We start from the raw sequence: 24,783 nt of genomic DNA on the forward strand, positions 1-24,783 counted from the left end.
ACATTGAAATAAAGAAAACAATCAAACAAATGAAAATAAAAAGTTAGTTGGTAATGTTTCCACAAGGATAATCAGGCATTGTCATGAATATATAACTACATTTTAGTGTCAGTTAATGAATCCTTACATTAAGGTACTGTCCTACTACAAATTCAAATATACATGTGTGAAAGCATTTTTCAAGAAGGGTTAAGGAAACTTGATGTCACAAACTACTGCCTAATCTTCTTGCTAAAAAATTTTTCCAAGGTCTTAGAGAATCTGGTGTTCAGGATAATTGTCTGTTTATTCATTTCATGTTCCATGGACTCTTTACAGTGATGAGTTTATGGGAGTCACCAGAACGTCATCTGTGAATGCACAGTGAAGCACAGCCTTATTGTGTGGCAATGAGCACATGGACAATCTTCTTTACTCTTTGATTTGTATTACTGTTCTCTGTGTTGACTTAGATTTTTCATTTCTTTGTGTTTGAGCTTAAAAATAAGAAGTTATTGCCTTATTCTTTAGTGAACAGAGATAAGCTGTAGTTTGCCATGTAGTTCACCATGGATGCGAGTCATTCCAAGATAAAGATTACAATACATTAAATTACATTTTACCGCTTAACAGATGTTACAGCATTAAGAAAAACAGTGCTTGAATGAAAATAACAAGATGTACATAAAAAAGTTATATTAACATTTGAACAGTTTGTTATATTCACTTTTCAGCACTGATGTGTTCTGAACAGTAATGCAGGCATAGTAACTGTCATACTGTTGAGCAGTCAATTCAACAACCCATGTACAATAAAAATACTCAGTCACATTACACAGTGACTGAATGAAATAAGCTAATCTACATGAACTACATGTATTGACATTTGACAAACGTGAAACAGTTTCACTATATTTTATTCTAGGTTAGGTCTCTTTCACAAATTCCTCTACGGAGTCGAATGAGTTATTCAGAGAAGTTGCCATAGATTTGTTTTGAACAGGGATGCACTATTTCTTATGTTTCTAAGTTCAGTGGGATGAAGGTTAAAAATTTTTGCACCAATGTACTTAGGGTCTCTCTGTACCTAGAAAAGATTTTTAATTGGTAGTGAACACCTCAGCATTGTATGCAAAAAACAATATAGCAGATTTCGAAATGAGAGAAAACATACACCACCATAATACCAGAGGCAAAACAAAATTAGACATACTTAGGCACAGGCTGACAAGAACAGGAAATGCCCATCTAATCAATAGTATAAAAATATTTAATAAACTTCCATTTTCTTCTTGGTCGGCTCACATAAGTAGCTTCAGGAGAAAGCTACTAAAATGGTTACTAATCAATCCTTTTTACAATATAACAGAATTTATGAATATAAAATCAATTGACATTAATTTTTAAGTATTTCATTATGTGATGTCACTGAATGTGTTTGTCTTATGTTATGGTGTATGTTAGCATCTATGGGTACTATTTGCAATGTTCATTTAGCTTTAAGATATTATTCAAGGAAAGTGTTATATTATATCCATGTAAATTGCCTATTCCACCTCACGTGGTCAATGGTGAATAAAGAATATGAATGAATATGAATATGAATATGAAGAATATGAATGTGATTCTAATGCTTAGTGATGACTGCTGAGTTGAACACAAAGAGAAGGAAAAAATAAATTCAGAAGCCATGATATGTATTCCTAGCTGGATAAATAATTTACGTCAGAATGGTCTTTGGATTATGCTACATATCACTCTCTTTTGGGCAATGAAGATTTTTTGAGCAAGAGGAGAATTTCTTCAGAAGATAATTCCATAATACATGATAGATTGCAAATAAGCAAAATTAGCTTACCTACATGACTTTGGTCTCCAATACAAGAGAGCATTCTTAATGCAAAAGCTGCTGACTTGACTCCTTTCACAGGTTGGTGTGTGTGATTTTCCCAGTTTAGTTTGAAGGCTAAGTGAATGCCCATGAACTTGGTGCTATCAGCCCTCTGTAACTGCTTGTTACTGAGTGCCATTGCGTACTTCTCTAAGTTTTTGTCACTTGATCTAAACTGCAAAAATTTGCTTGCATAAATTGGCAGAAAGAGAGTTAAGAATAAACCAGTTAAAAATTTTTGATAAAATGTTTTTGGTGCTTGACAGATTTTCAACTATAATGCTGGTGTCGTCTGCAAACAAGGTAAATCTGCACTCAACACTGTTCACAGCTGCAGGTAGATCATTGGCATAAATAAAAAACAATAAAGGATCCAGGACAGAAACCTGCAAGACTCTGAGATGAATAATGTCCCAGTCTGCCAGAACATGTAATATCGATTTGCAATCAACTGCTTCCAAAATTATGTCCTTCTTCCTGCTAATAAGACAGGATTTCAGTAGGTGATGTAATGGGCCTCTGGATAGATGTCTGCCTTTTACACGTTACAACCCTCTTCAACTGTCGGTGGTCTCTGTCAGTCAACAGATGAGGTCGGCCTGTACAGTTTTGTGCTGTACGTGTCCCTTCATATTTCCACTTCTCTATCACATTGGAAACAGTGTACCTAGGGATGTTTAGGAGTGTGGTAATCTCATTTACAGACACACAACCCAAGTGACACACAACCACCTGACCAGATTTGAAGTCCGTGAGTTCCGCAGAGTGCCCCATTCTGCTCTCTCACAATGTCTAATGACTACTGAGGTCACTGATATGGAGTACCTGGCAGTAGGTGGCAGCACAAGGCAGCTAATATGAAAAACGTATGTTTTGGGGGGTGTCTGGATACTTTTGATCACATAGTGTAGTAATTGGTTATCCTCACAATGATAAGATTGTATTAGATTAAATGTGTTTTTTTTCCAATTGATCCATAATGATGAGATTGTCTGGGATGTAGCAAATGTCAGAAGAACAAAACACACGATAAATATTTACAATATAAAACAAATATGCTAACGTACAATTACACACACACACACACACACACACACACACACACACACACACACACACACACACACACACCAGTTGATTTTACTAAGAAATTCATCACTGGGCTAAAAGGTGTTGACCACCAATAAACCCTAAGGCTACTCTTAAACGGAACTTTAGCTGCTAGTTAAACTTTTTATGGCTGCCGGCAAGTTATTGAAAATGTGTGTTCCTGATTAATGGAAATCTTTTTGGACCAAAGTAAGTTACTTTACATCTTTTGAAGATTATTCTTATTTATAGTACTGATTTCACAAACTAGTTTGAATAAGGGATACATTTTAATAACAAATTTCATTAAGAAATAAATATATTGTGAAATGGTAGTTATTGTCCCTAGTTCTCTATACAGGCCCGTGCAGGATGGTATTGTGTTCAGACCACAAATAATTCTAATTAGACATTTTTGTACCTGAAATACTTTCGCTTGGCTCGATGAATTATCCCTATAAAATAATCCCATATGACATTATGGAATGAAAGTAAGCATGGTATGTCAGTTTTTTCATTTTTATATCCACTATGTATGACAACATTCCCATTGCAAACAGAGATTTGTTTAGGTGCTGCAGCAACCCTGTGGTGTACCCCAATTGAATTTATTATCAAGGTGTAAGCACAAGAATTTAATACTGTCCACTTGTTCTATCTGTTTTAGGCATATTCTTGTGCAAAATCTTTTAAAAGTTCTGAATTGCGTGTAGTGTGTTTTGTCAAGATTTAGTGACAAAGAATTGGCAAGGAACCATTTGTTAAGGTCCAGGAAAATTTCATTTAACTGATCTTTCTAAGACTACACTTCATTTGCTATTTATTGCAATGTTTGTATCAGCTGCAAACAAAACAAATTTGGTGTCTTTACTCATATCACAGAAGATACCCTCTGGTAATCTGTTTTTGTTTAGGGACCCTAAGATGTCTTACACAAATGTGAATATTGACTTATCAGTCAGTATTTTCTTTTGAAATCCAAATTGTCATTTCTTTAAAATATTCAAATGTTAAAATTGTTTGACAATCTTAGCATACAACAACTTATCAAATACTTTTGAAAACACAAGAAGAAGTCAAACTGTTCTATAGTTATTCATATTTGAGGCATCACCTTTTTCGGAAGAGTTTTACTGTGACACCTTTCATGGTCTCTGCAAGCATACCTAGGTGCATTGATGAGTTAAGGCTGTGGGTCAGTATTCCAGATAGTTCTTGCTTAAGATATTGTCAAATCCAAAGTAAGGTTTATTTTTTAATGAGTCAGTGGCATCATTAATTTCTGTAATGGTTATATGATATAGCATTATTTCACCAAAAATGTTTGCAACTTGTTGTTTGAGAATATGCATCACCTGAAAGCTGCAACATTTTGAATGTTCGTTTGGTTTATAGCAAGAACTATCAATAGATAATGTTATTTTCTCCTTCACAGATCAAATTCTGCAATCTGTTGACAACAAACTGGCACCATTCAGAATCCTATATGACATATCCATGGACCAACCATGAAATTCTCCCAAATAAAATGGGATTCTGTGGGTCAAGCAGAGTAATGGTTTATGTGGTTTAAGTTTTATCGAAGAATAGGAAGCAGGTGGTAATCATTACTGTCAGTAATAGAATTATAGCTTCATCCAAGTGGGACACAGCTAAGAGTTAAGTACCACACAGCTTGGTACAGAGGCTCTTATTGTTTCTTATATTTATGGTGACATCCCGCTCTGTTTCACTACAGTGAGCAACTTGAGCCTCTTTGCAGATGATACGTCCCTCTCAGTGGATAAAACAGCAGGCAAAAACTTGTGCTGTGTATCCTCCAGTGGTTTAGCTGCAGTGGATTCTCTCTGAACGTCAAAAAACTAATTGTTGGGATGTTGTTTCACAATAGACACAACACATAATTACCAAACAATTTTATCCATATTCGCTGCGTGGAGAATAACATAGAACTACTACCTGTTAAACTCTATAAACACCAAAGATATTACATGGCAGCAGAATTTGAATCTCAACATGGCCCTCCAGTTTTTTACAGACAGTTAAAAATTAAGACTTGAGCCTTAAGTTTGTGGTTCTAGGATTGAAGTCAAAGTTGTACAACACATTTCTTGTGCTTTGGTGCAGGAAAGAGCTTTCATCAGTACATCTGCTGTCATACCTTCTGTTGGCTGATATTCCAGTTTCAGCCAATACTTTTGTAGAGTGTGATGTATGGAGTGTTATTTTATATGGGCATGCTTAAACTTTGAGTGAAGAACTGTGCTACATGCTAACTTTCCAGCTGGCTGATCGTCATTGAACAGGGTGTTGTGTAACAATTTTTCTAAATCTAGGTCCTTCATGAATCTTGATGATTGAGTCACTTCCTTTGGTGCATTGTTGATGCTCATGTATTCAGCTTCTGTTGATGAAAGATCAACTGCTTTCTGCTTGCTTGAACACCATGAGATTACTGACCTGGACAAGGTGAAGCTATAGCCAGTATACGAGTTTGAATCAGCATCAGAACTTCCCCAACCAGGATCTAGAAAACCAATAGTTCCTTCCTTATTCTTGATGTAGGTCAGTTTCTTGTGTTTGGTTCCTTTGAGGTATCTAAGGATTCGGTTAATTGCTTGCCAGTGAATGAAGTCATGGCTGTCATTGTACTGGCTTAACTTGTTGACTGCATAGCGTATGTCAGGTCAGGTATCAGTAGTGATGTACATCAATGCTCCAAACAGTTCTCTGAAGTGATAGTGAGTGCCATCTCCTGTATTCATAGCTGTCGCATCCTACATGTTCTCTATTGCCAGTGGATACTTACTGGCTTGCAGTCACTCATATTGAATTGGTGTAAAACTTACATGATACAGCCACTTTGACATAATGTAATTTTGTCAACAGATTGATTTAGTTAGACTCCCAGATAGTACCTTAACGGCACCAAGGTGCCTGACATTAAATCTCGCTTATAACTGATTCTTGATTTGTCCTATCATTTCTGGTTCCACTAAAGCAATTATAATGTTATCTACATAAAAAAGTAGGAAGACTGGACATTTTACTACAGTGTCTACAAAGATGCATGGCTTTGAATCTGTAGGTTGCAGTCCAATTGATGTTAGGGTTGCATTCAACTTGGCATACCACTATCAACCAGTTTGGTGCTGTCCATAAATGGCTTTACACACTTTATCGCTAGATTTAAATGTTTGGGGCATCTCACTTGCCTTCTTGACTATATGATTGTCACTCTCCACATCTTTGATCTTTCATAAGAATTCAACAAGTAAGTACTGCTGTTCTGTGAATATGTGTGTGACAGTTTCATCAGTGAGAAATGAAATGGTGATATCCAGCTGTGAAATACAAAGGTCAAATTTGACTAACAAAGCCAAGTATTGCAGCTGTAGAGAATGTTTCCACAAAGTTAACTTCAGACTGCTGGTTGAATCGTCATTCTTTTTTCCTCAGCAAAGGTCCATCACTTGTGTATTTATTTCTCAAAACAGCTCTACAGTCAGTTACCCTTTCATTTGTTGGCCTGTCTGCTATGCCCCAGTTTTTTTTTTTACCAGTGACCTGATTTCATCATATGTAGTCTCAAACCACTCTTGATGATCTGAACCACACAACTAAGATTGATTGCTGTTGAATCTGAAACTAAATTAGCATCATTAATTGAAACATCTGATGAATCTATACCTGGCACAAACTTTTGGGGAGGTGTGGCACTTGAAAATTGTCTTGCCACATGGTAAGTCATTGTCCGTATTGAATTCTTGGTCTTTAGTGATTGGAAGTCCCTCATCTTCAATGATCTCATTGTCAGACAATGGCTCTGATTCCGTGTTTGCATCACCATTGAAATCTCCTCGAGTGGAATTCATGATAATGCCTCCTCTTTCCTGATGATCTAGTCCATCTTCGCAGAAGTTCATACTAGTTCTATTGGGCTCAAAATTCCCATAATCCTGAAATGTGAATCCTATGATATCATGATACTCATTATCTCATGATACTCATAATCTTGACATGTGAATCCTGTGATCTCATGATACACACACGCAGTAGGCTTTCAGACAGTCAGAATAGCCTACAAAAATCCCTTCTTCTCCCTTACGATCAAACTTTCGTTTGTTTCATGATTTATGCAGGATGACAACCTTTTGACCAAATGTACAAGGTGAAACAGGACAAGTTTTCTCTTCAACCACTTCTCATATGGAGTTCCATCAGACAGTTCTTTAGTTAAGCAACAATTTCAGATGTAATTAGATGTCAATGGTTTCGGCGGAAAATGATGCTGCACACAATGAGCCATGTTGACCAGTGAACAGTTACATTGTGCAGTAACACCAGTCTGTTGCCGTGTGTATGGAACTGTTAGAAGTTGCTGTATTCTTGTCATTCTGAAGATGGAGTCCATTCTTCTGTTGCAGTATGCTTTACCTTTTCTGACTGAAAGGATTTGGTTTTATGTCCAGTCTAATTGTCAGACAGGTTTTTGAATTCAGCAAATGTTGAAGAAAATAGCCTTGATGCCATTTGATGTGGTCATCCATAAAGATCACAAAAATTTTTGCGCCACCTTGAGATGTCTCTTTCATTGGCCCACAGACATCAGAGTGGATTAACTGTAGAGGTTAATGTGAGTTCCCTTCTCACTTAGTAAAGAGAGTGGATGTGTCTCTTTCTTTAAGACACATAGTTCATGCAGAGATATCAACATCACTGAATTGCAGATGTGTCACATTTTCTTTTTTGACCACTTTGGTGATATTTCACAAGTTCCAGAGGCCTAATTGAGTGTGCCAGATTTACATGCTACTTTTCGTACACTATGTGATCACCTGGCTGAAAATGACTTAAAAGTTCGGTAATTCTGGAATTCAGTATGGCATTGGCCCACCCTTAGCCTTTATGACAGCTTCTACTCTCTCAAACATACATTCAGTCAGGTGCTGGAAGGTTTCTTGGGGAATGGCAGCCCATTCTTCGTAGAGTGCTGCACTGAGGAGAGCTATCGATGTCAGTCAGTGAGGCCTGGCATGAAGTTGACGTTCCAAAACATCCCAAAGGTGTTCTATAGGATTCAGGTCAGGACTCTGGTCAGTCCAGTCAATTAGAGAGATATTATTGTCATGTAACCACTCTTCCAGAGGCCGTGCTTTATGAACAGATGTTTGATCGTGTTGAAAGATGCAATCACCATCCGCGAATTGATCTTCAACAATGGGAAGCAAGATGATGCTTAAAACATCAATGTAGGCCTGTGCTGTGATAGTATCATGCAAAACAACAAGGGGTGCAAGCTCCTCCATGAAAAACATGACCACACCTTAACACCACTGGCTCCGAATTTTACTGTTGGCACTACGCAAACTGGTAGATGACGTTCACCGGGCGTTCACCATACCCACACCCTGCTGTCACATCACCACGTTGTGTGCCATGATTCATCACTCCACACAGTGTTTCTCCACTGTTCAGTCGTCCAATATTTACGCTCCTTACACCAAGCAAGGAATTGTTTGCCAATTACAGGCATGATGTGTGGCTTATGAGCAGCCGCTCATGAAATCCAAGTTTTCTCACTGCCCACTTAACTATCATAGTACTGGTGGTGGAACCTGATGCAGATTGGAATTGCTGTGATGGTCTGGATAGATGTTTGCCTATTACACATTGCGACTCTCTTCAACTGTTAGCGGCCTCTGTCAGTCAACAGATGAGTTCAGCCTGTACAGTTTTCACCCAATCACCTGACCATGTTCAAAGTCTGTGAGTTCCACAGAGCACCCCATTCTGCTCTCTCATGATGTCTAATGACTACTGAGGTCAGTATATGGGTTACCTGGCAGGAGGTGACAGCACAATGCACGAAATATGAAAAATGTGAGTTTTTGGGGGTGTACAGATACTTTTGATCATATAGTGTAACTTCTGGCTTGATAACGATTAATGCTTCTAGACCATTTACTTGTAAATAAGAGAGGTTAGCAAACCTGTTTGCAGTCATGTGGATTTTACCATTATTATCCTGTATAACTGCATGAGCTTCCTAAAATGTCACTGTATGATTGTTGTCCAAAACCTTTACCAATGAAATGAGATTGGTTCAGGCTGTAACCTATACTGTTACTTGTGTAGCACTGTTGTCCGAAATCACTAAATTATCTCACGTTTCTGTCATTTGTGAATGTTTTTCAATCATTGCACATATGTGATATGCGACCACTGCATATGCACCAAAGAATAGTCACAAAACTTCAGAGCAGGCTCATTCATAAAGAAACAGTAAGGAGATTGTTCAACATTGCTTGCAGCTTGCACAATTAGCTTCTTCTTGAAAACATACTCGTGCTTCTTACAAAAACTGCATTTTTATGCTTATTTTTCTCTTTTTTGGTTTTGTTCTGATTTTCATTCCACTTTGTCTCTGTCACTCGCAGTATGTTTTGGCTTGTTCATGAAATACTTACATGGTTTAACAAACATTGTGGCACTTGCAATTTCACTGTCTTTCTGAACGCTTGCATTTTTTCCCCCAAGATTTTTACCGTTACTACCTCTACAGCTGGTAGATTGTCACAGGATTTGATAGCACACCTAAAACTGTCATAGCTATCTGGAAGACTGTAGAGCAGTATTATTGACATCAGATCATCATATATGTCAATATCCATTGCTTGTAACTTATCCACAGCATCGAAGAATTCATTGTGTCACATTAGCAGTAGGTTGAAATTTGTGAAGCATGAGGTGTTTTAGCAGTACTGCTCTGTGAGCAGGTCTTTTGGATGTGTGGATTGACTAGAGTTTAAGCCATACATGATGTAGTGCAGTTCTGTACCTGCTTCAGCTTGCTGGGATTGATGATGGATAAATAAAGTCTGCTTTTGCTTGTCAACGTGCCACTAGCCATGCTTTGTATGCAGCTTCTGCAGCAGCAAGCACTTCACATTCACCAGACACTGTGAGTTATGGTATGCCTCCAGATACATATTCCCAAATATTGTTTTCGATGAGTAGTGATTTGTCTTGTACTGTCCATGTTTCATAATTATTGCACAACAGCATTTCTAGTTGAACGAAATGTGCAGCAATCATTTGTGCCACATTCATTGTGTGAACAAACTTGTTAATTTCCACACTTTTAACTTACAAATTTCAGTTTTCTCTCGTGGAAAAACTTTATTTTTGCTGCTTGTGTAACCTGAGCCCATGACCTATTGGGACATGGTTTGGCAGTACACGTATGACACATAATTATCAAATAACTTTAGTCATGACTCATTGTATGGAGAATAACACAGGCCTACTAACAGTTAACTTAAAGAACACATGCATAGTGACATCTACAGATACCAAAGATGTTAAATGATGGTAAAATCTATATCTTGGCACTAATTATATGCAAATTCAAGTGACTTAGACAGAACAAGAGGATATAAATATAAAATGTAATGGATAATAAATACAGGAAGTGGGGCCCTATATTCTTGGACAGGTACATTGCTAACAAATTAAATATATCTTCTACCTTCTGAGTTTCATCAATAAAAATCACTCTTTTTTCAAAACTAGTAGGGGATATCATGGCCACAATGTGAGGCCAAAACAGCACTTACATAGTAACCAGACAAACTTCATCCTTTAGCAGAATGGACTGCATTACTCATGTGTGAAAGTATCCAAAGCTCTATCTAAAGACATATAAAACATGCTCTTGAAATTCCAAACTATAAAAACAAATTGAAAGAATGCCCGTTGAAAAAATTATTTTACCCAATAAATGAATTTTTAGCATAAATGAGTGTGCATGTTTGTAGCTTTATCGTGCAATTTTGTGTATTATGTTGCACCATTCGTTGATAGAAGTATTTTCATCAGTCTGCCATATCGTAGCAATTCTATTGCTATTGGAATCAACAGAACTCGTAATAAGGTGTTCTGGTGTGCTTCATTTGGTAAAGCAATGCTTTAGAAAGGAGAGTAGTTCCTTGCTAGACAAAGTCAAGATTTGAGTTGTAACTTCTCATGTAGAGTTAACACAGTGTGTGTTCTTAAAAGAAGGAAAAAATTTTATCTGTCATTATGATTTTAATTTCAGTTGTGAATAACATATTTGAATTAATTTTATAGTTTAATATGAGTGGGGAGAGAGATTTTAAGCAAAGTAATATTGATTAATCACCCTTTGGTCACTATTATCCAAATTTGTCAATTTTCCCTTTTTTTCATTATTTTCTTGTTCTTTTTTCTTAATTTTAACCATCCACACTTTTTTTTATCCTGTGATCATAGATGACCCAATCTTTCTTTTGAAAAAACTACCTCATCTGTTTTTTACATTCTTTGTAGTTTCTAAATCATGATATTGTCAGTATCTGCACATTTTCCATGGCCTAATGTTGCTCTTTGGAATTTGTTAAATATGGAACCGTACCATTTACAAAAAATGTTGAAATGCTTTTCAAAATAAATTGAAAATACTGATAAAGAATGTGGTGTGAGTATTTGTGTAATTACAGACTATATCATAGTAAGATGTGCATTGTTTTATATGAATTGCCCATACACAGTGTGAGTTTTGGTGTTTCATTATCAGCTGCGGGAACTTGTGGCTGTTTGTATCAGACCTGATCCTGATGAACGACCAGATATACAACATGTTAAAAATATAGCTGAACATATGCATTCTCAGCTGCAGGCAGCTGCAAGTGGATATTCACCAGACCAACAGAATTTAGCTTCCTGGCAATGTTCAAGACCTTCATCTTCTGACCAGTGACTGGTAAGGTACAAGCTGTGATTCATATTATTATTATTGTTGTTGTTAGCATTTCAGTACAGTGTACATCTTATGAACTACCTTAGACTTAAGGGGCAGGTTTTCATACTGCAAATAAACAAAAATTTCCACTCACTATGGGACTGTAAGGACTGCCCCTCTTCAGTTTCCTTCCTATTTATGGGATTTAAAGGTTGGCATCCGAACATCAATTTCCTAAAAGAGTATGACATAGCTCTCAGAAAATGAAAAAAGATGCTTTTGAAGAATATAATATTTCTGAGCACTGTTAAGTACAATACATTACCAGCTCATTAGAGTAACTGATTATCAAATTGAATATTAAATCATATATTAAAAACAAAGATTCCAAGACTTACCAAGCGGGAAAGCACCGGTAGATAGGCACAATAAATAAAATGCACAAACACACACACAGAATTTCGAGCTTTTGCAACCGGCGGCTGCTTCGTCAGGAAAGAGGGAAGGAAAAGGAAAGATGAAAGGATGTGGGTTTTAAGGGAGAGGGTAAGGAGTCATTCCAATCCCGGGAGCGGAAAGACTTACCTTACCTTTGCCTTTAAATATGTCTGCTTGTGTCTGTGTATGTATGGATGGATGTGTGTGTGTGTGTGTGTGTGTGTGTGTGTGTGTGTGTGTGTGTGTGTGTGTGTGTGTGTGTGCACGCGCAAGTATATACCATCCTTTTTTCCTCCTAAGGTAAGTCTTTCCGCTCCCGGAATTGGAATGACTCCTTACCCTCTCCCTTAAAACCCACATCCTTTCATCTTTCCTTTTCCTTCCCTCTTTCCTGACGAAACAGCCGCCGGTTGAGAAAGCTCGAAATTCTGTGTGTGTGTTTGTGCGTTTTATTTATTGTGCCTATCTACCGGCGCTTTCCTGCTTGGTAAGTCTTGGAATCTTTGTTTTTAATATATTTTTCCCATGTGGAAGTTTCTTTCTATTTTATTTACATCATCATGAATATTAAATCGTAATTTTAAATAAAGTAATTTTTAATTAATGGTTCCATGAAAGTAAATTAAAATTTGATTCAGATAAGTGAAATGCCTTACTGTCAAGCAAAAAAGATTCTGTATATTAATAATACTGTTAAATATCTACAAGAAAAAAGGCCTTTATTTTCTGTTTCATGTTTCTCATTTTTGTACCAAAATTTAATTAATTCTGGAACACACACATTTATGAGTTGATCCGTACTTAAAATCAAAAGATCATATTTTATTTAAAAACATGATTCAGTAATAGTCAATTAATTAACATTATGACAAAAGAATCATACACAAGAACAGTCACCTCCATGTTATTGTCAGAGTCAGTTGAAGACACAGACATCTAATGCACCTTTACATGTCCAATCATGTCGCTGTCACTGGAGTCACCCTGAGAACATACAAATAACATCCACTTGCATATTCATCTGGATCTTCATTGTCATGAGAAACACCTGAATAATCAGGACAAAACCCTCCCAACATATTTAAGATTTGTTCATTTCCTTCTGTTTTCTAAATAGGGTCATCTCTAAAAGTAGGAGAAACTTCAATACAAAAATATTAACTGCTTGAAAGCAAAAATAGACAAAGGCAATCAAGTTTGATACATTGACTACTGGTGTAAAACCTAACAATATGAAGTAGTTAAAATCTACATGAGAAGATGGCGTTATCTTAGGATTCACCCACAGTGGATTTCACGTGAAACATGAGTAAACCCGAGATCCATTCACAATGTGTTAACATTTCTATTTCTTAATAAATACAAAATTTAAATGAAATAAAGAGATGCTGCTAATAGCAAGATTCAAACATGTAATTTTACACTTACAAGACACTATGCATGCATTCAGTTATATCAATAGGTCGAAATATTTTTTGCTTAACAGCACTCATTTTCAAAGGTGATTTTTTTTTTAATATAGTGAGAATTGCAGTAGTAAAGATATAACTAACATACAAGTATTTATGAGTGATTTCTAGCGGCCAAACCTTTCATAGAACATGTTCAGAAAGGATAAATTTCAGTCTCTGCTGCATTTGGTCAATGAAAGAGTTCATTGGCAACAAATGAAAATTTGTATTAAAGCTGGGATTTGAACCTGTGTCTTCTGCTCACTAGGCAGATGAATCAACTATCTACGCCATATTTGCAACAGTGCCCTAAGTCCATATTGCTATTTGCTGAACACTACCACAGTAGTCCACACAAGGTTGGATGAAAAGTGCTATGTACTGAATGATCATGTTAGCCTTTCCAGCACAAATGACATACTCAAGACATAATTGTGGCATTTTTTGTTCCTTATTTCACATTCTCATTGCAACTACTTCTCCCTTCATGTTACCAAAAGGTGGAAAATAGCTTGCACTGCAGTTATTCATCTCTCTGATTTTTCTTTGTGGCATTTGAGTCCTATTTTTCGATCACTGTGAAAGATTTACTTGCACAGTTTGCTTTTCTGATTTGAAACATAAGCTATTTGGAGTTCATGAAATTTCTTAGTGGATGTTCGTGATATGTTATGTTGTCTCTTCATTTATGTTGTTGTGTGTTAGAATTGATGCCAGTGAACACAGTCACAAGGAAAACTGTTTTAGGTATATAATATTAAAATGAATGTTATTTGCCCATAATGTTAATAGTATCTGGTGGTGATAAATAAGTGAATCGCATCAGGTGAATGAGCGTTTTAATTTGCAGTTCACTCGCGGCAGAAAAATGAAAATAGCTATGACAGCTACTGAAGGGAAGAGCAGCCCAAATAATGTATCCTGTTTTTTATTTGTGATGTTTGAGTCACAGTTGGTGCATCTGGATATTATTCGCAACTGTGCTTTAGACCAAAATGTAGTTACATAAATGCAAACACAACTCATTGGCCTTCACTAGGTATTTCTGTTCCCAATCAATGTAGTGGCAGCTGGTGCTGCTGTGTCTTTGAAGCATGAGCCTCCCAGAAACTCATTGGCTGAGCAAACATATTCTGACTGTTGCTGGTATAATAGAAAATTGGCAACATTGCAGAATGCTTTTAGCAACTATGTGACCATCAGTTTACTTGCTGGAGTAGATCAGAAATATCATAGTAAATTAAGTCAATATTTCTTGTCATTTAGATGAAATATTTTGAATGATACTAATTTAAGGGATGATACAGAGGTAGCAAATTTGTATTTTTGAGTTCAGAAAGCTTGTTCCAACAGAAACTGCAGATTACTTCACCATATACATTGTGAATTCTATATCTTAGCCATCACTGTGACAAGGGAGTGATGTGTGTTACAGTTGTAGGCTAGCTTAGTAGTAAAGTGTTCTTCCTTCCAGGTGAAGACTGCATAAGTTTTTGGTTCTAATCTTGCTGGAGAGAAGAGTTTTACCTCTTCTGTCACTAAAAGGCAGATCAACAATCAGTAAAGAAGTCTTAAGATAACTTATTCCTGATAAGTTTTGTCCCTACCTCGATTTCTGTACCCTGTAGATCTAAAAGTGAAAAACATGCAGAATTACACACTTGCTAATGCCTGCTTTTTCTGCTCTGTCAAATGAATTGACTTAATGATGATTTGTTAACTGGATTTTGTTATCTGTCTACACCTATTGCTACATTTTCATACTTTCATGGTAGTCCCTCTTGTAACACTATTTCAATGCAACTGTGGACTGAATGTACACACTGACCATTTTGAAGGTGAAAATTAGGAAAAAGACTCGTTTTTAATGTTATTATGATAAGATATAACTGATTTGTATTAGTACAGTCCACACTAAATAACATGTTTTCATTTGTTTATGAACACAATAACCTACAATATTCAACCTACAGAGCTCTGCTACAGATGCTTTACGCACTGGTTCCACATCTGCCGGAGCAAACATGTATTGTAGGAATGTTTTTACTTATTTTATGCTTTTATGGCGGCATATGTGTAAAAAGTATGTTTATTTATTTATTTTATTTTTTTGTCTGACATCAACTAATTACAAATTTATTTGTTCCAGTCTTCTGGGTAAGTCAGAGCCTTACTTGCTAGAGTTAGATATTATTGCCTGGTATTATTATCTACACAAATTTTTCCAAATTTACTCAAGAGAACAATATTACATATATGGACTACATATAAAAACAATTTGCTATTGCAATACACTGCATGCAGTACATACATATGTACTGAATTTTGAAACTCACCTATTGAATACACAAGGTTGTTTAGAAACCATAATTTTAATTTCTTTTTTAATTCTGTGGTGGACAATTTGGAGATATTCAGGTGGAAGCTGTTTGGTAGTTTTATGTCTGCATAGTGAGGGCCTTTCTCATCAAGTATGATTGTATGAGAGATATTGTGGCATCTCCCTCTACCTCTAGTGTCGTGGTCATGTTTTTCTTTATTAAGTGTTTTGTTGCTGTTTACTGTCATAGTGAATATCTTAAGTACACACAGGTTATGGACAGGTAGTATTTTAAATTCTTGGTGCAAATTTCTGCAGAATTCCCTGGCACATTTCTTCCCATAATTCTAAGTGCCTTCTTCTATAGGATAAGTAATTTTTTCATATTACCCTTACTGCTGGATCCCCATACTGCTATCCCATAGTGCAAAATAATTTGCCTCAGAGTGGTAATGTTACAAAAAGGTGTCAGTTTTCTTAGAGCAAATATGGTAATAGATAGCTTTCTGCAAATATCATTTACATGAACAGACCAATTTAAGTCTGCATCAAGCGCCAAGCCAAGAAACTAGGTGGAGTATTCTTTTTTTTATGTATTTGTCACCCATTAAAAATTGGGTTTCATGAGTTTTTTGCCTCCCAGGATCAACTTCAATATGTTGTTGTTGTGGTCTTCAGCCCTGAGACTGGTTTGATGCAGCTCTCCATGCCACCCTATCCTGTGCAAGCTTCTTCATCTCCCAGTACTCACTGCAACCTACATCCTTCTGAATCTGCTTAGTGTATTCATCTCTAGGACTCCCTTTGCGATTTTTACCCTCCACGCTGCCCTCCAATGCTAAATTTGTGATCCCTTGATGCCTCAGAACATTTCCTACTAATCGGTCCCTTCTTTTTGTCAAGTTTTGCCACAAACTCCTCTTCTCCCCAATTCTATTCAATACTTCATCATTAGTTATGTGATCTACCCATCTAATCTTCAGCATTCTTCTGTAGCACCACATTTCGAAAGCTTCTATTCTCTTCTTGTCCAAACTATTTATCGTCCATGTTTCACTTTCATACATGGCTACACTCCGTACAAATACTTTCAGAAACTACTTCCTGGCACTTAGATCTATAGTCGATGTTAACGAATTCCTCTTCTTCGGAAACACTTTCCTTGCCATTGCCATTCTACATTTTATATCTTCGTTACTTCGACCATCATCCGCTATTTTGCTCCCCAAATAGCAAAACTCCTTTACTACTTTAAATGTTTCATTTCCTAATGTAATTCCCTCGGCATCACTCGACTTAATTCGACTACATTTCATTATCCTCGTTTTGCTTTTGTTGATGTTCATCTTATATCCTCCTTTCAAGACACTGTCCATTCCGTTCAACTGCTCTTACAAGTCCTTTGCCGTCTCTGAGGTTCGCCGATGACATTGTAATTCTGTCAAAGTTTATTTCTTCTCCATGGATTTTAATACCTACTCCAAATGTTTCTTTTGTTTCCTTTACTGCTTGCTCAAGATACAAATTGAATAACACCAGGGAGCGGCTACAACCCTGTCTCACTCCCTTCCCAACCACTGCTTCCCTTTCATGCCTCTCACTCTTATAACTGCCATCTGGTTTCTGTACAAATTGTAAATAGCCTTTCACTCCCTGTATTTTACCCCTGCCACCTTTAGAATTTGAAAGAGAGTATTCCAGTCAACATTGTCAAAAGCTTTCTCAAAGTCTACAAATTCTACAAATGTAGGTTTGCCTTTCCTTAATCTTCCTTCTGAGATAAGTCGTAAGGTCAGTATTGCCTCACGTGTTCCAATATTTCTACAGAATCCAAACTGATCTTCCCCGAGGTTGGCTTCTACCAGTTTTTCCATTCGTCTGTAAAGAATTCGTGTTAGTATTTTGCAGCCGTGACTTATTAAACTGATAGTTCGGTAATTTTTGAGACCTTTGTATTCCTTTTTGCCAGCTTCATTTACTTCATTTTTATATTTTCTCCTTTCATCAATTAAATTCAGTATTTCTTCTGCTACCCAAGGATTTCTACTAGCCCTCGTCTTTTTACCTACTTGATCCTCTGCTGCCTTCACTACTTCATCCCTCAGAGCTACCCATTCTTCTTCTACTGTACTTCTTTCCCCCATTTCTGCCAATTGTTTCCTTATGCTCTCCCTGAAACTATGTACAACCTCTGGTTCTTTCAGTTTATCCAGGTAACATCTCCTTAAATTCCCATCTTCTAGCAGTTTCTTCAGTTTTAATCTACAGATCATAACCAATAGATTGTGGTCAGAGACCACATCTGCCCCTGGAAATGTCTTACAATTTAAAACCTGGTTCCCGAATCTCTGTCTTACCATCATATAATCTATCTGATACCTTCTAGTATCTCCGGGATTCTTCAATGTATACAACCTTCTTTCATGATTCTTGAACCAAGTGTTAGCTATGATTATGTTATGCTCTGTGCAAAACTCTACCAGGGGGCTTCCTCTTTCATTTCTTAGCCCCAATCCATATTCACCTAATATGTTTCCTTCTCTCCCTTTTCCTATTATGGAATTCCAGTCACCCATGACTATTAAATTTTCATCTCCCTTCACTACCTGAATAATTTCTTTTATCTCATCATACATTTCTTCAATTTCTTCATCATCTGCAGAGCTAGTTGGCATGTAAACTTGTACTACTGTAGTAGACGTGGGCTTCGTATCTATCTCGGCCACGTTAATGCGTTCACTATGCTGTTTGTAGTAGCTTACCCACACTCCTATTTTTTTTATTCATTATTAAACCTACTCCTGCATTACCCCTATTTGATTTTGTATTTATGTCCCTGTATTCACCTGACCAAAAGTCTTGTTCCTCCTGCCACCGAACTTCACTAATTCCCACTATATCTAATCTTAACCTATCCACTTCCCTTTTTAAATTTTCTAACCTACCTGCCCGATTAAGGGATCTGACATTCCACGCTCCCATCCGTAGAACACCAGTTTTCTTTCTCCTGATAACGACGTCCTCCTGAGTAGTCCCCGCCTGGAGATCTGAATGGGGGACTATTTTACCTCCAGAATATTTTACCCAAGAGGACACCATCATCATTCAACCATACAGTAAAGCTGTATGCCCTCGGGAAAAATTACAGCTGTAATTTCCCCTTGCTTTCAGCCGTTCGCAGTACCAGAACGGCAAGGCCGTTTTGGTTAGTGTTACAAGGCCAGATCAGTCAATCATCCAGACTGTTGCCTCTGCAACTACTGAAAAGGCTGCTGCCCCTCTTCAGAAACCACACATTTGTCTGTCCTCTCAACAGATACCCCTCCATTGTGGTTGCACCTATGGTATGGCTATCTGTATTGTTGAGGCACACAAGCCTCCCCACTGACAACAAGGTCCATGGTTCATGGGGGGGAGTATTTAATTTTTGTTTTCATTAAAATACTGCAGAATTATGCCTGCTACAACATTGTGTTCCACTTCAAGCTGCAAATAGCTAGGACTATGGCATATTAATGTGGTATCACCTGCATAGAAAACAGCTGTAGCCTGGTTTGTTATAGACTGAATATCATAAACATAAATAATTAAAAGAAGTGGTCCTAATATTGACCCCTGTGGAGTACCAAAATTAATGTCAGTGGTGTTTGATTTGTATGCTCCGCTCTCTAGTGCTAATAGAAACAAACTGCTTCCTATTTATCAAATAGAAGTTAATCAGATTATGGGCTGTGCCTCTAATGCCATAGTTCCACAGTTTGTTCAACAATATGGTCATATCAACACAGTCAAATGCTTATTGTAAGTGTAGATAGATGCCACATGTATGTTCTATATTTTCTATTGCTTGATTGATGTCTTCTATTAAGTTGGATGCTACTGTAATGCTGCGTTCACACTGCCGGCCGTGCTGAACCGAGCCTGGCCGGGCCGCCACCCACTTTGATATCAGACACATTGTTTTGAATTGCGGTGTTCACACTGGCGGCCGGCCCGCGCCGACACGGCGTGAGCCTCCCGGAGCCGAGATGGCGACATCCCGAGTGTTTAATATTGCCGGCGCGAGCCGACCGCAGGGGCGAGAGCGGGTGTGGAGCAGCACTACAGCTTCTGCAGTACACGCATCACACGTCTCCTTTCTGCTTTCGTCACAATTGTGACTGCACACGTCTTTTATTTTAAGATGTTACCTCACATTTCACAATCAGTGAGGAAAAATTACGTATATTATAATGATACATGAGAAATTACTTTTATTTAATCTACCGTATTTACGCGCATTTACAACCATAGCTTTCCAGCGATCGCGGCACTGCCGCCACTGAATAGTTCATATTTACTTGGAGACAGATATGAGTGTCACTGAGGGACGGAAATGTGTCCCTAGCAGATGACAATGAATTGTAAAGTCGTGCTGTGGCAGTTCCTTATCAGTGGAAATAGAACCACTGAGTCAAAGGGCATTATCTCAAAACCCTTCGCCTATCAATTTACCTTACAAGGTAATGAAAAGAATTCTTTGAGGTCATCAGTGGCTCCACATGATGAACCATCACCACTGCCAAGCGCTGCATCATGAAGAAAAAAGTTGGAAAATTCTGAAGGAGTATTTCTGCGATTCTTCGTTGAACGCACAGCAAGACATTACCCAAAATGACGAAGCTAATTATGTCCTAATGATTCTCAGGAGTCCCATAAACTCTCTTCCCCTCAGAGGTGAGCGTTTGTGAAGTTTAAAATACAAAAGCATGACTCCAATTAATTGGAGGTAGTGAATGGTGCACAAAGTTCTACTGCAAACTAAAAAGTGTGTACTGACAAATCTTACCTTATCGTTATACACAATTTTTCTTCTGCTGTTATACTTCTGCGAAAATTTGTGTTCTGTTTCGAAATTTTGTCTTGAATGTTCTGCAGCACATAGTGAAATGTATTATGATTCATTCTGTAACATGAATAAAATTTTTCAGGATAGTTTTTAAGTTCTTCATGTAAAAAAAAAAACCATCTCTTCTAAATGTCTGTCGCTATTTATGAGAGCAATCCATAATCTCCTACTTCTTCTGTACTTCAAAACTCGACGAGTTACTGAAGAGTCAAAACAATACCAATAAAATAGTGAAGACATTGTTCTACACGACAGCACAGACTAGCTAAAGGCGAGCAACTGTTGACTGCAGCTGCGTTTTCTACTGACTTGCTTGTCAGCTGTTGAAGGGTGGGGATTTTTTAAATTTATTTAGTTGGCCTCTGGCAGCTAACAGCCATTTAGCCAAAGAGTGGGGATTACCTTGACAGTGCAGCGCAGCCCGCCAATGAAGAAAAAAGGACAATGAACAACAATGAAACGCACGTCTGTGTCCATCTACATTAGTTTCATTAACTCTCCATTATTTTTTCTGTCAAAGTAGACAACGAGACTACAGAATTGCGCTTCAGTTTCTGCAGTAAAAGTATCACAAATCTCCAGTTTGTTTTTGTGATTAGTTTTACACTACTGATCACTAGTAATTAGTTTTTTTTTCTGTCCTGCATTATATGACTACACTAAACCAAGCCGTAACCACGCGAACTCCGTGGCTTGCAGACGCGGCACTGACGCCACTGAATAGCTTGCATTACTTGTCAGAGACAGATATCAGTGTCATTATCATTTCAAAAACTTTTTGGTACTTTTAGCTACATTTCATTCGCAACAATGTATGGTCTAAAACGGATCCAACAGTAAGCTACCCGCTACATAACTTTTTCACTACAAGATTTGTAAATCAAGTGCACAACATTGACAAATAGCATCATTTCACAATGACTGTTAAGAAATATGGAAAGATAAATGATTTAATACGAAGCTGAGATGTTACACTACCACGTGCACAAAAATCAGATTTTTTAGTCACAAACTTTCTTCAAAATCTGTTGGGAAGCGTTACGAAACTAAGAAATCATGCGAAACGAAAAGTAGACTTTTTCTTTTTTCACGACATAAGTAACGCTTTTAAGGAGAAAATAAGTTCATAAAATGATGTGGCGAAGTCTTATATACCGCTAAGAATTTTTAAAACATGAAAATCGGAGAAGTGGATTTTCCCCCATTTCGCCGTCCCGGCTCGGTGCGGTGCGCAATGTGAATGCACTACACTTCGGCCTGAGCTGGCTAGGCACGAGCCGACCCAGTATGCGTGATCCCAGCCTGGCCTGGCCGGCAGTGTGAACGCAGCCTAAAGGTGGATGACTCATTGACAAACCCATACTGCCCCTTAGAAATCACTTTTGTGCTTACCAGGAAGTTCCAGATTCTTATGTGTCTTGCTTTCTCAAAGATTTGGGATGTTACTGGAAGAACAGATATGAGTTGAAAGTTTTCTTGTTTCCTTTTTTAAAAATAGGCAGAACTCAAGCAATTATCAACTTGCCTGGAAACAGACCATCTTCTGTACCAAAGTTGATAATTGCTGATTAAATGATGCAGTTTTATGAATACATTTCTTCAGTGTCCAGACTAAGACCATTGTACTGTATACTGCTGCATGAGAATTCATCAAGCTACTCACTATTTTAATTGTTTCTTCTTCACTTGTTGGTGTCAAAACTATACTTTATGACACTGGTGTTCCTCTGAATTTGCATTTGCGATTTTTTAAGCTGATTGTTTATACTGGAACCAACACAGGTAAAACAATTGTCAAATATAACTGATACCTTATTGTGATCAGTTCCTATTTTTACCATTCATCCAGGAAGTGATTTTCAGTTGTATGTTTCCTAGATTTACCTATTTCTCTATTTACTAGTGACCATGATGTTTTGTAAATATTGTTTGAGTTTTGAATGCCACTTTCAAAATGTTTGTTTTACAGGATTTAGAGGACTATGAAGTATTTCTGATACATTTTGAGTTGTTATTTTTATTTTGTATTGCTCAAGTCATTTAATGTAGCATACTTCTACCATCTTAGTTTTTCTCTAGCCTCAGCGACTGAAGTTGATATCCAGTTTTGGGTTACAGCATGTGACTGAGTTCTCTTTTTTATTAATGGGCATGCTTGATTGAGAATGTGATATTGAGTTTGCATGATTTATGTTACGAAACTCGCATTGAATTTTTGAAAATATGAACTTCTAGTGCAACGCCACCAATGACCAGTTAGTAGCATTGGCATAATAAACAGTTGCTGTTTTTTCATTTGCTTAATGGTATTATCACCCCCTGTGTCCAATTAGACATTCATCTACTGGTGCTTAATGCCAGTTTCACTATTAACAACAGTCTATAATAGATTAACATTTTTGAGTTTCAACAGAAATATGAGATATCATATCTTCCTGATTGTTTAAGAGTTAATCATTGCACCAAATGAGGATACACCTATAATGGTGCAAAACCTGTATTGTTTCCAATAAAGGACTAAAAAACAGCAGAAGGGGCTTGAAGAGTCATCATTCACTGTGAATTCCATCAATTCGTAAAACCTTTCTTAATAAAAAATAGTTAGTTTTTAAATGTTAACAGCAAGTAAACATATGTAAGAAATTAATCAGCACTAATATAGACCCCCTCCCCCCCTCCATTATCAGAAAAGCTCAGATAGTTTTTGATTTCACACCTGTAGACAATGTGTTATTTGTGCTTCATGCTGCTGTATCAGAGTCAGCAAAGCTGTGCAGTTTGGCGTAATGATAAGACAAGGAATCTACTCAATTCTGTCACTGACTGTACCTGCAGGTCATTTTACTTAGATAACTGTGAAAGACACACTTAGCACATAAATGTGAACATCAAATTTAATCTCTGGTAAAAATTTAGAAACTACTAGTTCTTAATTTGTAATGTCATGTGTTTACATTTAGTGATTATTTCTTCATTTTAAAAATTTCACTTGCTTTCAGGTACTGAGAAACAAGAGATGTACTTGGTTTTCCAGTATTCTTCCCGTACCAAAGAATAGAGGAACATTTAAATGTGGAGCTGTTTTAATTATTATTGTTTTACAAATTAAAAAACTGTCACAATGTATTCTTTTAAGATAACTAGATTCTCATTTATTATTGACTGAAGTTAGAAAGTTTCGTACTGCAGTGAAGAGTCAAATTTTAAAAAACTGGATTAGTATTCTCATCAGAATACCATATGAAAGATAGTGGACTGTGTATGCAATTTTAACCCGATCTCTCTACTTTGTAGAAAATTTAAAGAGTAATATTCTGTGTTTTGTACTTTTTGCATACCATTAATTCTTTCTGTTAAATATGTCATGCAAGATGTGACACAATTCTGTGATTGTTTAATTCAGTTTTATACAGGACATTTAATGTCAGCAAAACTATTTTTAAGCATGCAATTTTAATTATTATTGGAATAATGTGTGATAAAATATCATGAAAATTTTGTGATGCAGTATCTTGATGGAATTTGCATGTTATATCATCAGTTATGGAATTGTAATATTCTTTTAAAAGTATTTTAACATTAAATGGAAACTCTTATAACTTGTTCACAAACTTACCCTTTTGTATGTCACGAACTGGAAAAATAAATATCACAATTAGTTCCTAGACAATTAAATTTGACTACTATTGATGTTTCCTTAAGTGAACTGGCATTTCTGCTCATTAATTTGCATAATACTCTTAATTTTTGTGTCAGTGAGATTGCACATAGTATGTTCCTAATGAAAAAGCTGACTAAGCAAAATGTTCTCTGAAATAATGATTTTTGTGAACTGTGAAAATTCTTAACAATTAACAACAATAACAGAAAAAGAGCTTATAGCATTAATAACATTAACTATTATTTTTAAATTTATCGTACTGATAAATGGAACTCCTGAAATATAATATTCTAGTGTGTTCA

General features: G+C 36.8%; 1 protein-coding gene across 2 annotated transcripts in view; it reads left to right on the forward strand.

Annotated features, from left to right (window-relative positions):
• Window positions 1-24,579, forward strand: part of LOC126272410 (serine/threonine-protein kinase Nek7-like) — a 60,226-nt gene extending 35,647 nt beyond the window's left edge. Inside the window, exons 5-6 of one of the 2 annotated variants that reach the window (XM_049975243.1) lie at window positions 11,559-11,749; window positions 23,820-24,579. In XM_049975243.1, coding sequence (XP_049831200.1) covers window positions 11,559-11,741 — 183 coding nt within the window. In that variant the 3' untranslated portion in view covers window positions 11,742-11,749; window positions 23,820-24,579. The remainder of the gene's footprint in view (window positions 1-11,558; window positions 11,750-23,819) is intronic. The other variant, XM_049975242.1, reaches the window with a different exon arrangement.
• The last annotated feature ends 204 nt before the right edge of the window (window positions 24,580-24,783 follow it).

The sequence above is a fragment of the Schistocerca gregaria genome, chromosome 5 (assembly GCF_023897955.1).
Source record: "Schistocerca gregaria isolate iqSchGreg1 chromosome 5, iqSchGreg1.2, whole genome shotgun sequence".
NCBI lineage: Eukaryota > Metazoa > Arthropoda > Insecta > Orthoptera > Acrididae > Schistocerca > Schistocerca gregaria.